Source organism: Vulpes vulpes, chromosome X (genome assembly GCF_048418805.1).
Source record: "Vulpes vulpes isolate BD-2025 chromosome X, VulVul3, whole genome shotgun sequence".
Classification (NCBI taxonomy): domain Eukaryota; kingdom Metazoa; phylum Chordata; class Mammalia; order Carnivora; family Canidae; genus Vulpes; species Vulpes vulpes.
Genome location: NC_132796.1, coordinates 52,053,225 through 52,066,720, shown reverse-complemented (window position 1 = coordinate 52,066,720; position 13,496 = coordinate 52,053,225). Strand labels below are relative to the sequence as shown.

At 37.4% G+C, this 13,496-nt stretch overlaps 1 protein-coding gene across 3 annotated transcripts in view; it reads right to left on the bottom strand.

Moving 5' to 3' along the window:
- KIF4A (kinesin family member 4A) overlaps window positions 1-13,496 on the bottom strand; it is a 126,121-nt gene that overhangs the window by 60,357 nt on the left and 52,268 nt on the right. For all 3 annotated transcript variants that reach the window (XM_072744539.1, XM_025982856.2, XM_072744540.1), the window contains 2 exons: window positions 10,805-10,866; window positions 609-741 (listed from right to left, as the gene is read on the bottom strand). In XM_072744539.1, coding sequence (XP_072600640.1) covers window positions 609-741; window positions 10,805-10,866 — 195 coding nt within the window. The remainder of the gene's footprint in view (window positions 1-608; window positions 742-10,804; window positions 10,867-13,496) is intronic.

Genomic DNA, 13,496 nt, shown 5'->3' with positions numbered 1-13,496 from the left:
AGAGAGAGAAGCAGGCTCTCTGTAGGGAGTCTGATGCAGGACTTGATCCCCGGACCCCAAGATCATGCCCTGAGCAGAAGGCAGACGCTCAATCACCAAGCCACCCAGGCATCCCCTTTGGTATATTAGAACAAATTTACTTTAAAATAAAATTCATGTGGATTCTTCGTAGTAGATCTATAGAATATATACAATTCTTATTTATTTATTTATTTATTTATTTATTTATTTATTTATTTATTTATGATAGTCACAGAGAGAGAGAAAGAGAGAGGCAGAGACACAGGCAGAGGGAGAAGCAGGCTCCATGCACCGGGAGCCCGACGTGGGATTCGATCCCGGGTCTCCAGGATCGCGCCCTGGGCCAAAGGCAGGCACCAAACCGCTGCGCCACCCAGGGATCCCAGAATATATACAATTCTTTTAACTTTTCTGTATGTTTGATAAGCCCATGTATCTACCTTAGAGGGGCTCCATGGAAGATATGACAATATTAATCCATTTCTTTACATGTAACTTTTCTCTCCTAATGAGAAATATGTTAAATATTTCAGAGACTAAAGCTAGTAAACATCCAGATTGCTAGTAGTTTAGTCTTGGAGCCTCACCAAAATGATCCTCTCTAACATCTGGGCTGTCTGACCAGCTGCTTCGCTCAGACCACGACTTAATTTTTCATTCTCCTCTACCAGGGACTGATTCTTCTCCATCAGGGACTGTAGACTTTCTGATGGTTCCACACTGAAACAAAGAAAATAACATATTAGGAATATCTGTTAATAACACCTATATTAAAGGCGGATAAAAATATATCCCACAGACATTTAGGTGTGTGTGTGTGTGTAGGTGAAGGTGGTTTAAAATTAACCCCCAAAAGTCTGGGAAGTAGTATGATCATTCCAATTTATCCTTCTACTCAGGTAGTATACCGAATGAATAAGAAATATATGCCTGAAATGCTTTGAATTAATGGCTTGCAGGAAGGTAATAACACAGAGCCAGCCATGGTTGCAACAGTAACAACTAACCTCTATCCTTGACTCTTGGTTTAAAATCTTTCTATTCATGCCATAGATTTGATGGCTAAGTGAAATAAGTCAATCAGAGAAAGGCAATTATCATATGATCTCATTCATATGTGGAATTTAAGAAACAAAACAGAGGATCACAGGGGAAGGGAGGGAAAAATAAAACAAGATGAAATCAGAGAGAAAGACAAACCATAAGAGACTCTTAATCATAGGAAACAAACTGAGGGTTGCTGGAGGGAAGAGGGGGTAGAGGGATGGGGTAACTGGGTGGTACACTGTATGCTAATTAATTGAATTTAAATAAAAAATAAACAAAAACAAACAAAAGCGAAGGCTAACTGTGGCTAAAATACACATTGTCTCCCTCCTTTCCCCACTTTCAATCCCTTATCAAAGATTAGGAGCAGGAAAGGAAGAGGTATGGGGAGGTAGAAGTGACACTGCCAAGGGCTGAAAAATAACCTCATCAGTGTAAGTCAACTACCTATTTACTGAAGTTTAGGGAAATAGCATTTAAGAAGTCAGAAAGTTGATATAATGACCAGTGGCCACTGAGAGCACATTTCACAATTTTCCATAAATAAGTGTTCCCTTCTAAATGCCTGCCTTGCTTGAAACCTCTTATTCATTTGTCTATCAATTTTAAATTGTTTAGAGTGGGTGGTGGCAACAATGGTGTCCATATCAAATAGGAGTGGAAGGCAGGGACAGAAATAGCTTGTAGTACATATAGATAAGAACCTTTGGACCTTATGCAGATTACTTGATATCAGTTCCAGACTAATGGAAAAGACCAACAAGATGGATGGTTTTGGTTTGTTTTTTGTAATCAACTGGGATTAATTGTTCAAAATTAATAGGAAAATAGGACTGGTGAGAAAAGATCGGAAGAAATATGAAGATCTGGATCTGAAGGAAACTGAAGGGAAAAATGAATAGCTGTCAAGGCTATAATAAAGAGGAAATAAAGGACAGGGAACAGCTGTTCTCAATCTCAATAAAGGATCAGAAAGGATTTCAGGAGTAGACACCCTCTTACTCAGCTTAAGACCTCTAGGAATTCTTACGAAAAATCTTAGCATGCTCTTTATTCATAAAGTTAGTAGCAAGGCCACACCATAAGGTCTAATGTTATACTACTGAGAATTTACAAAGATTCTTTTCAAAAATTATTTTTAAATTATTTTTTTAAAGATTTGTATTTGTTTATGTTAGAGAGTGAGTGAGAGAGAGAGAGAGAGAGAGAGAGCGAGTGTGAGCACAAAGGCCGGGGGCAGAGGCAGGGAGAGGGACAAGCAGACTCTGTGCTGAGAGTGGAGCCTACATGGGCCTGATCTCACCACCCCAAGATCATGACCTGAGCCAAAATCAAGAGTCGGATGCTCAGCTGACTGAGCCACCCAGGCGCCCCAAGAATTTAAGACTCTTAGAAAAAATGTTCAATTAAAATGTGGATTATAAACTCTTGGCAATTTTAGTGTTATTTTAGGTTGCCTTGATATTTTCTTATTGTTATTAAGCTAAAAACTTCCATGCATCATTTATGTAAGCTGACAAGCCCCCAAAGTAATGATACTTTTAACTCAATAGTTTTTTCCTCCTAAAAATTTCCAACGTTTCTCTAAATGGGGGAAAATACAATGGAAAACCAGTGTTTCCTCTTTTGCAGGCTATTTAATTGTCAATGCTTGGAGTTCAAATTAGCTAAGCATGTGTAATTGATAAACACTCACAGAAAATCAATACAAAAGCTTCCATGACACACATTCAAAAAGAAAAGAATATAATTCTAGGACAAAAAGCAAAAAAAAATCATTTATATGAACTGTATATTTTGTAAAAAGCCTTTATGAAGTGTCTCTTAATATATACATTTTTGAGAAAAGAAGTACCATCTATTTCTCTGTGAAACATTGAACAGAGTTCACTGTTTGTTTGTTTTTTTTTTTTTAATTTTTATTTACTTATGATAGTCACAGAGAGAGAGAGAGAGGCAGAGACACAGGCAGAGGGAGAAGCAGGCTCCATGCACTGGGAGCCTGACGTGGGATTCGATCCCAGGTCTCCAGGATCGCGCCCTGGGCCAAAGGCAGGCGCCAAACCGCTGTGCCACCCAGGGATCCCAGAGTTCACTGTTTGATTCATCAACTGTTTCTTAGCATCTATTCCTTGTGCAGCTGAAATTATATCCAGCAGTATATTCTTGGTGGTTGGAAGTCTGAAATAGTTTTTTTTTTAAATATTTTATTTATTTATTTATTCATGAGAGACACAGAGAAAGAGAGGCAGAGACACAGGCAGAGAGAGAAGCAGGCTCTATGCAGGGAGCCCGATGTGGGACTTGATCCCAGAACTCCAGGATCACACCCTGGGTCAAAGGCAGATGCTCAACCGCTGAGCCACCCAGGCATCCCTGAAATAGTTTTCATTAGTCTTGTGTCCATTAGTCTTATCTTACATAAAACAGGTCTATGCTAAACTGAAAGGAAAGGAAGATGGGTCAGTAGCTTCTAAACTGATGAAACTGGGGCACCTGGGTGGCCTAGTCACTTAAGTGTCTGACTCTTGATTTCGGCTAAGGTCATGATCTCTCAGGGTTGTGAAATCAAGCCCCCTGTCAGGCTCTGTGTTCAGCAGAAAGTCTGCTGGAGATTCTCTTGTTCCCTCTCCTTTTGCACCACCGCTCCCCCGCCATGCTCTCTCTCAATCTAAATAAATAAAATAAACTGGTTAAACTAGAATAGGTCTTTAAGAGACCCCTTAAGAGACCCCAGATTTCCTCAGTTTCTTTATCCAACATTCTTAAAATATTGTCAGGAAACCAAGATTAAATTACCCAAGGAGGGAAAATTACAAAGGGTGATCGTCTCTGGGTGGTAAAATTGTGGCAATTTTAAGATTTATTACTTTACACTTTTCTAAATGCCCTATAAGAAGCAATGCATCTCTTTTATAATGAGAAAAAATGATTAAGTTATTGAAAATAAGGATATTAAAAGAAAATAGGCTCACACATACATAAGAAAAAAACTCCATATGAAATGTAAAAAATAAAACCAGCATCAGTTCTAGAAGGAAACATGTGCAAATTCCTCTTTAACCTTGGTGTAGGGAAAGGCATTCTAATTATGAATCAAAATCCAGAGCATGAAGAGAATGTAAACACCAGAGCAACTTTGGAAAATGGTGGCAGTTTCCTGAAAAGTTAAACATACAACCCAGCAATTCTACTTCTAGATATCTACCCAGTAAAAAACATATGTCCATACAAAAAAATTTAAAGTAAATGTTCATAACAGCAAAATTCCTAATAGCCAAAAAGTTGAAACAATTCAAAAGTCCATCAACCGGTGAATGGATAGACAAAATGTGGGTTATCCAGACAGTGGAACGCTACTCAGCAAAAAAAAAAAAAAAAAAAAAAGTACAGGTAGTTATACATGCTATAACATGGATGAATCTCAAAATATTATACGTGAGTGGTGAGCATAGCATAATGTTTAGAGAAGTTGAATCACTATGTTGGTACACCAGATGCTAATGTAATATTGTGGGTCAGCTTATACTAAAAAAAATGAGATGTACATATGTCTATATATACAATGGAATATTACTCAGTCATAAAAGAATGAAATCTTGCTAATTGTAATGATATGGATGGAGCTAGAGGGCATAATGCTAAATGAAATAAGTCAGACAAAGACAAATGCCATTGCTTTCTCTTATATGTGGAAATCTAAAAAACAAAACAAAACAAACAGAAAGCAGAAACAGACCCACAAATACATAGAACAAATGGAGGTTGCCATGGTGGAGAGGGATGAGAGGATGAGTGAAATAGGTGAAGAGAATTAAGAAGCACAAACTTCCAGTTACAAAATAAATGTGTCATGGGGATGAAAAGTACAGGATAAGGAACAGAGTCAATATTATAATAATTGTATGGTGACATATGGTGCCTACACTTATCATGAGCACTGTGTAATGTATAGAACTGTTGAATCACTATGTTGTAAATCTGAAACTAACATAACATTGTATATCAACTATACTTCAGTAAAAAAAAAAGTCAGAAGGAAAAAAATTATTAGTGAAAGAAGCCAGACAGAAAATCCAAATACTATATGATTCCACGTGTATAAAATGTCCATAAGCAATCCACAGTGCTGGGAGCGGGGAAACAAGTAACTGCAAGTGGGTATGAAGGATCTTTTGGGGGTAACAGAAAAGTTCTAAAATTGGATTTTGTGTTGATAGTTGTGCAACTCTGTAAATTTACTAAAACCATTGAATTGAATGAATTCTATGGTATGTAAATTACATCTCAATAAAGCTGTTAAAATCAGAAGGCAATGCAAAAATTGACACTTTTTTATTATGTGAAAATTAAACATTTTTGAATGACAAAAACACCAAAAACAAAGTAAAATAGAACAAACCAGGAGAAAATATTTGAAACACACACTATAGACAAAGGACTAATATCACTAATATATAAAGAACCATTAAGAATAAGGGCCAGAATTAGGATGGGTATTTTTTTTTTTAAAGCAGAAAATAGCAAGTGTTTGGCAAGGATTTGAAAAAAAATTGGAACCCTTGTGTACTGCTGGTAGGAACACAAAATGGTGTAGCCACTATGTAAAACAGTATGGTAGTCTAATTAAAAAATTAAAAATAGAATTACTACATGATCCAGCTATTCCACTTCTGGGTCTATACCCAAAAGAACTGAAAGCAGGGTCTTAAAGTATTCATGGCAGCATTATTCACTACAGCCAAAAGGTGGAAGCAACCTGTGTCCACTGACAGATGAATGGATAGACAACATGTGGTATATATGTACAATGGAATAGTATTCAGCCTTTAAAAGAAAGGAAATTCTGACACATGCTACAACATGGATGAAACTTGAGGATATTATGCTAAGTGAAACAAGACAGTTGTGAAAGGACAAATATTGTATGATTTCATTCATGTGAGGAGCTTAAAATAATTAGAGGAAAGTAGAATGGTGATTGTCAGGACTGAGGTGAGAGGGGGTACTGGGGTGTTAATGTTTAATGGGTATAGACTTTCAGTTTTGCAAAATGAAAAAAGTTTTGATGACAGATGGTAGTGAAGGTTGTACAATATTGTGAAAGTACTTAATGCCACTGAACTGTATACTTGAAAATGGTTAAAATGATGAATTTTATTTTATGTATATTTCACCACAATTTTTTCAAAAAGGGCCAAAGGATAAAAAAATCTGATAGAGGAACCTCCACACAGTTTTCCAGAGTGGCTGTACCAGTTCACAATCCCACCAACAGTGCAAAAGGGTTCCCTTTTCTCCGCATCCTCTCCAACATTTGTGGTTTCCTGTCTTGTTAATTTTCCCCATTCTCACTGGTGTGAGGAGCACTGGGTGTTATTCTGTATGTTGGCAAACTGAACACTAATAAAAAATAAATTTATTATAAATAAATAAATAAATAAATAAATAAATAAATAAATAAATAAAATGACAAAAAATTCTGATAGAAAAATGGGATGTATGGACAGATAATTCAGAAAGAGATAAAAGTGGCCCCAAAACATATGAAAAAAATGTCCAAATCTACTCATAATTAAAGAAATGGAAATTAAAACAAGATACTAAGGTATAGTATGTTTCACCTATCAGATCAGCAAAAAAAGGAAAAAGTATGACAACATATTCCATTGGTGAGGCTTAGGGGAAATAAGCACTATCACAAACTGCTGTTGGGAATACAAAATGCAGTAACCCTTTTGAAGGGGAATATGGCAAATCCAACAAAATCACACATGCACTTATCTTTTTTTGCCTCAGCAATCTCATTTCTAGAAATCTACCCTGAAGAGAAATCACTAGTAATATGAAAACCAAGTAACATGGTTATTCACTGCAGTATATTCGGAATTACAAAATACTGGAAACAACCTAAATGCCTAGACATAGGAAAGAGGCTGAATTAGTATATTTGGCATATGTACACTAATAAGAGTACCATGCAGCTATAAAAAAGAATGAGGAAGATTTCTATGAACTGATAAGAAATGATTTCCAGGAAATGCTGAGAAAAGCAAAGCCACAAAGACTATCTGTAGTATACTACCATTCACATAAGAGGATATAAAAAATATATAGGTATATGCTCATTTGTACAAGGAAATACAGGAAGGTTACACCAGAAACTAAAGAGGTTGGTTGAATGTGGAGGAGGGAGAAAAGTGGTAGAAATAAGGGTGGGATGGGAATAGGGTAGCAGAGATAAAGAGGGAATGACATTTCACTGAATACTTTAAAAAAATATTGTGGTAAAAACATGAACAAAATTTACCATCTTAACCATTTTTTTAAGTGTACAGTTCAGTAAAGTATATTCACATTATCACACAATAGCTCTCCAGAACTTTTTCATCATACAAAACTGAAACTTCATACCCATTAAACAACTCCCTGTTCCCGCCCCTCTCCCCCAGTCTATTCTTTTACAGTTTTATGCCATTGCTTTTATTTCTACACTGTTCTGTACCTTCAACTATAGGGACATAGACCTTTGCCTATGTTTCCTTCTGTGTTTTTTTGTGTGGTTTTCCTTTAAAAAAAAATTGTGGTTGAAAAGCATATAAAACTGGGGTGTTTGGGTGGCTCAGACGGTTAAGCATCTGACTCTTGGTTTTGGCTCAGGTCATGATCTCAGAGTCATGAGATGGAGCCCCACTTTGGGCTCTATGCGCAGTGGGTTGTCTGCTTAAGATTATCTCCTCTTCCCTCTGTCCCTACCCCCACTCACGTGTGTTCTCTTTCTCTCTCTAAAGTAAGTAAATAAATCTTCAAAAAAAAAAAGACATACAAAACTTAACATTCTTAACTGGTAAGTGTACAGTTGAGTAACATTAAGTGTATTTACATTGTTGGTAAACAAATCTCCAGAACCTTTTAATCTTATAAAACTGAAACCTTTTAACCTTAAAGGATAATTCTCTTTTTGCCCTGCAGCCCCAGGTCACTACTATTCTACTTTCTGTTTCTATGAGTTTGACTTCTCTAAGAATCTCATGTAAGTGGAATCATACAGTATTTTTTGTGACTGGCTTATTTCACTTAGCATAATGTCCTCAAGTTTCAGTCATGCTATAACATGTAATAAGATTTCCCTCCTTTTTAAGGCTAATATTCATATATATATACATATATATATATAATATTTATTTTCTTTATCCATTTATCCACTGATGGACATTTGTATTGTTTCCACTTCCTGGCTATTGAGAACAGTGGCGCTATGACTATGGGTATGCAAATATTTCTTTAAGACCCTGATTTCAATTCTTTTAGATATATACCCAGCAGTGGGATTGCTAGATTATGTGGTATTTCTATTTTTAACTTTTTGAGGAACCTCCATACTGTTTTCCGTAGCAGGTAAACCATTTTACAATCCTTTCAGCAGTGTACAAAGGTTCTAATTTTTCCACATCCTTGTCAACATGTTATTAACTTTTTTTATACTCTCCATCCTAATGGGTGTATAGTAATATTTCATTGTGGTTTTGATTTGCATTTCTCTGCTGAGTATTTCTTTTTGTATAACTCTTAGAGCATGATAACATTTCATAAACCCTTCACATACTCGAAATATAATCAAATAATTAAAACCAACCAAGATGTAGGGGGAATCCTAAAATGGAATACAAACAGTAACTCTGGGAACCAGTATCTTGCCTGGATACTCTAAGCCTAAAGACAAAAAGAACTGTACATAAATGCTGTAATCTAGTTCATAAAAGTGTTTCTCAAAGGGGTATGGGCTAGCAATTCTGCAACTACTTTATGTGTATATGGAACTGAATAAGTAAGTAAATAGATTGCAGATAATGAGAGCTGATTTCTCACTATTGGAAAAAGGAGTTATAAATAAAGGGAGGAGGAAAGCTAAAATGAACTCTGTAGTATTGGACTGGAATCAGAGGTATCAGTATAAGATCATGGCTTTTAATATGTGTACAGACAGATATAAAAATATAAATGAGCGTTATGTGTGCATTAATAGACATACAGATATTTTCTAGCTCTACTCACTGAGAGGGCATCAGTGACACCCCAGTAACAATAAGCACATATAGCACTCAGATTGGGTTTCTTTTTTAAAAAAAATTCTATTTATTTATTCATGAAAGACACACGGAGAGAGGCAGAGACATAGGGAGAGGGAGAAACAGGTTCTCTGTGGGGAGACCAATGTGGGACTCAATCCCAAGACCCCACGACCAAGACCTGAGGCAAAGGCAGACACTCAACCACTGAGCCACCCAGGCAGGCATCCCTCAGATTGGGTTTCTAAACACTACTTTCTTTTTTTTTTTTTTCATTATATTTATGTTTTTTCTTTTTATTTTATTTGTTTAAAAATAATAAATTTATTTTTTATTGGTGTTCAATTTGCCAACATATAGAATAACACCCAGTGCTCATCCCGTCAAGTGCCCCCCTCAGTGCCCGCCAACCAGTCACCCCCACTCCCCGCCCTTCTCCCCTTCCACGACCCCTAGTTCGTTTCCCAGAGTTAGGAGTCTTCCATGTTCTGTCTCCCTTTCTGATATTTCCTACCCATTTCTTCTCCCTTCCCCTCTATTCCCTTTCACTATTATTTATATTTCCGAAATGAATGAGACCACATAATGTTTGTCCTTCTCCGATTGACTTATTTCACTCAGCATAATACCCTACTTTCAAATAAAAAATACCAGGGCTCTTTTGAGATATGGTTGGTTCTAGAATTGGGACAGACAAGGAAAATACAAGATGAGTATGGAACATCTCATGGAAATGCTTAAAAACTAGAGGGTGGGGGAGCCTGGGTGGTTCAGTCAGTTGAGTGGCAGACTCTGGATTTTGGCTTAGGTTATGATCTCTGGGTTCTGGGATCAAGCCCCACATGGGGGTTCAGTGCTCCGCAGGGAGTCTGCTTGAGGATTCTCTCCCTCTGCCCCTCTCCTTGCTCACGTGTACTTTCTCTCCTATGGATGAATAAATATTAAAAAAAAAACCTAGAGGATGTATTAAAGAACATAAGAACCACCCTGAAAGAGCTCCTACTGGACAAAGCAGGAACAATTTGAGTAATAAAACAAATAATAATAGTATTGGATATTAACCCATAGAATAAACCCATGTGTCTATATTATATATATAGTCTTCATTATACATACATATTATATTTTATTTATGCATAATGAATTTTCTGTACAAAGTCTATACATAGACTATTATATATAGTCTTCATTATACATATATATGATATATATACATATAGTCTCATATATATATATACATATATATAAAGGGGAAAAGAAACAGCTCTTCCTCACAGTAGAATTCCAATTAATAATTTTTTTTAAAAGATTCTATGTATTTATTCATGAGAGACACAGAGAGGCAGAGACATAAGCAGAGGGAGAAGCAGACTCCTTGCCAGGAACCCAATGAGGGACTCGATCCCTGGACCCCAGATCATGCCCTGGGCTGAAGGCAGATGCTCAACCACTGAGCTACCCAGGTGTCCCCCAGTTAATAAAATTCTGAGGCCAGAACCCATGTTCTTTCTATCACATCAGGCTGCCTCAAAGCTAACTACAAGTTTGGCAAGATCCCTACCTTGATGCCAGGTGCTACCAGAAACTTTACTCAGTCAGGGGAAAACAACCACAGGAGAAATGACCTCCGCTAGAATATACATTTAAAATTAATCTATGACTCTTACTTTATAGATCCAGGCAGGGTACCTCCATGGGCTTGTAGCAACAAAACCTGTAGCTGTTGTACCTGGGAAAAGCAAAGAAAAATAGTCAACTAATCACTGATCAAAAGCTATTTACCCCTTATCAGCTAAATTACTACAGTTAGCCAGAGTAAATTTATTTGATAGCTATGGAATCTAAGATATATCTTAGGCATTACAGAATGCCTCAGGGTTGATGAGTCAATGATAAAAGTCCAAACAGCATTATATGAATGACTAGTACTTGGAAGATGAGTTGTTCTTTTTACCTAAGCATCTTAATAGCTTTTTATTGAGCATCTATTTTTTTTAACATCTATTTTTTAAAAACCAAACTCAGCACTGGGCTAGGTAATGTGAGGGGGATTCTCATGTACCCATGAGAATAAACTCTTGTGTCTTATTGTCAAGTTTATAATCTAGTTGGCAAAGAGAAGCCTATGGCCTGAAATAGAAACAATACAGAAGATGCTAATTCCTTTTTTTTAAAGATTTATTTATTTATTCATGAGACACAGACTGAGAAACAGAGGCAGAGACATAGGTAGAGGGAGAAGCAGGCTCCTAGCAGGGAGCCTGATGCGGGACTCGATCCCGGATCCCAGGATCACGACCTGAGCCGAAGGCAGGCCCCCAAGGCCGGCCACCCAGGCATCCCAGAAGATGCTAATTCTTAAAGTACAGTTAAGTACTTTAGGGTTCTGAGAAGAAGCAAATTAATGAAATTCCAGAACAGTCAAAACCGGAGTGTACATGCAATCATCCTCTCCCACATGGAACTCCCTGTTCAGCAGGGTGTCTGCATCTCCCTCTGCCCTTCCCCCTTGCTCGTGAGTGCTCTCAAATAAATAAAATCTTAAAAAAGAGAATATGTTCAAGTGTCTCCTGTCTTAAAGCAAAAGCGCCCCTCTCAATCCCATTTCTATCTCTTTTGCCCTATTTCTCTCCCTCACAAAGTTTGAGAGAAGAGGGCAAGCCCCGGTGGCTCAGCAGTTTAACGCCGCCTTCAGTCCAGGGCCTGATCCTGGAGACCCAGGATCAAGTCCCATGTCAGGCTCCCTGCATGAAGCCTGCTTCTCCTTCTGCCTGTGTCTCTGCCTCTCTCTGTGTATCTCTCATGAATAAATAAATAAAATCTTAAAAAAAAAACAAAGTTTGAGAGAAGAGTCTATACTCATTACATCCATTTCCTTTTATTCACCCCTCACTTGCTCCTCAAACTAGTCTTTTTTTTAGACCCCTTATTTGAGAGAGAGAGGGCATGAATGGTGGAGAGGGACAGAGGGAGAAGTAGACTCCCTGCTAAGCAGGGAGCCTGATGTGGGGCTTGATCCCAAGACCCCGAGATCATGATGACCTAAGCCAAACAAAGGCAGACACTTAACCGACTGAGCCACCCAGGTGCCCCTCCTCAAGCTATTCTAAGCAGATTTCTGCGCATAGCATTCCACTGAAGTAATTCTTGCTAAGGTCACCAATGTTCTGCATGTCACTATTTTTCAGTCTTCATTTTACTTGACTGGTAGCATTTGGCTTACCAGACACCATACTTTCCTGCTTTTCCTTCTATTCTCCTAGCTGATCTACTAAGGCTCTTTCTTGGTTAACCTTTGTGCCAGTTGTGCTTAGATGATAAATCCTCAAAGCTCAGTATCAGTCTTCTTGCTTTATAGACACTCCATCATGTCTTGTTTCTGCCTAATGGTTTCAATTACCATCTATAAAATGGTGACTTCCAAGTTTATCTCAAACACAAATCTTTCTGAATGTAGACCTTTATATTCAGTCATCTCCATGAATCTACTTTTGCTCCACTATAACCCATTTCTACACAGCAGCCAGACCAAATTAACATTGTTACCACCCTGCTTAACATTATTTTTAACATTATCCATGAGGCCTTGGTCAGGTCTCTGCTTCTTCTGTAGTCTCATATCGGAATATTCTTTCCTGGCTCCCTATGCTCTAGCCATGCTGGCATTCCTTCAGTTCTTCAAATATACTATATGCCTTCCTAAATCAGGACCTTTTCAGACTTGGTATATGCCTGGCACTGTTCTAAGTGTTTTCTGTGTATTAATTCATCTAACCCTCACAAAAACCCTATGAAGCAGGTACAATTATTTCTATTTTATAGAAAGGGAAACCGAGGCACAAATAATTTGGCCAGGGTACCTAGCTATCGAGTTATAAAGCCAGCATTGGAATGTGGGCAGTATGACTGCAGTGTCAATGCTTTTAACCACTACACTTTGCCACAAATGCTTTTACTTCTCCCAGGAAGCCTCTTTCTTCTTTTCTGCATAGATAATTCCTACTCAAATCCCTCAGATCTCAACTCAAACATTGCTACCTCAGGGAAGCCTTCTCAGCTTCGATATATAACAGAAAACCCTGTTCCACAATGTCATACTACCCTATATAGCATACTATCTCATTTTAGAAAATGATCTATTGGTATGCTTATGTGTTTGGTATTTGCCTCTCCTGCTTAGGCAGTAAGTTCCACCAAGGCAGAAATTGTGTCTACTTTGTTCAACAATGTATTCTAACACAGTATCTGGCACATAATAGCTTTCAATATATATTTATTGTTGGAATGAATGGACAAATAAATGATTAGGAAGAAGTGTATTCTTGACAATAAAAATACACATAAAAAATAGCAAAGCAG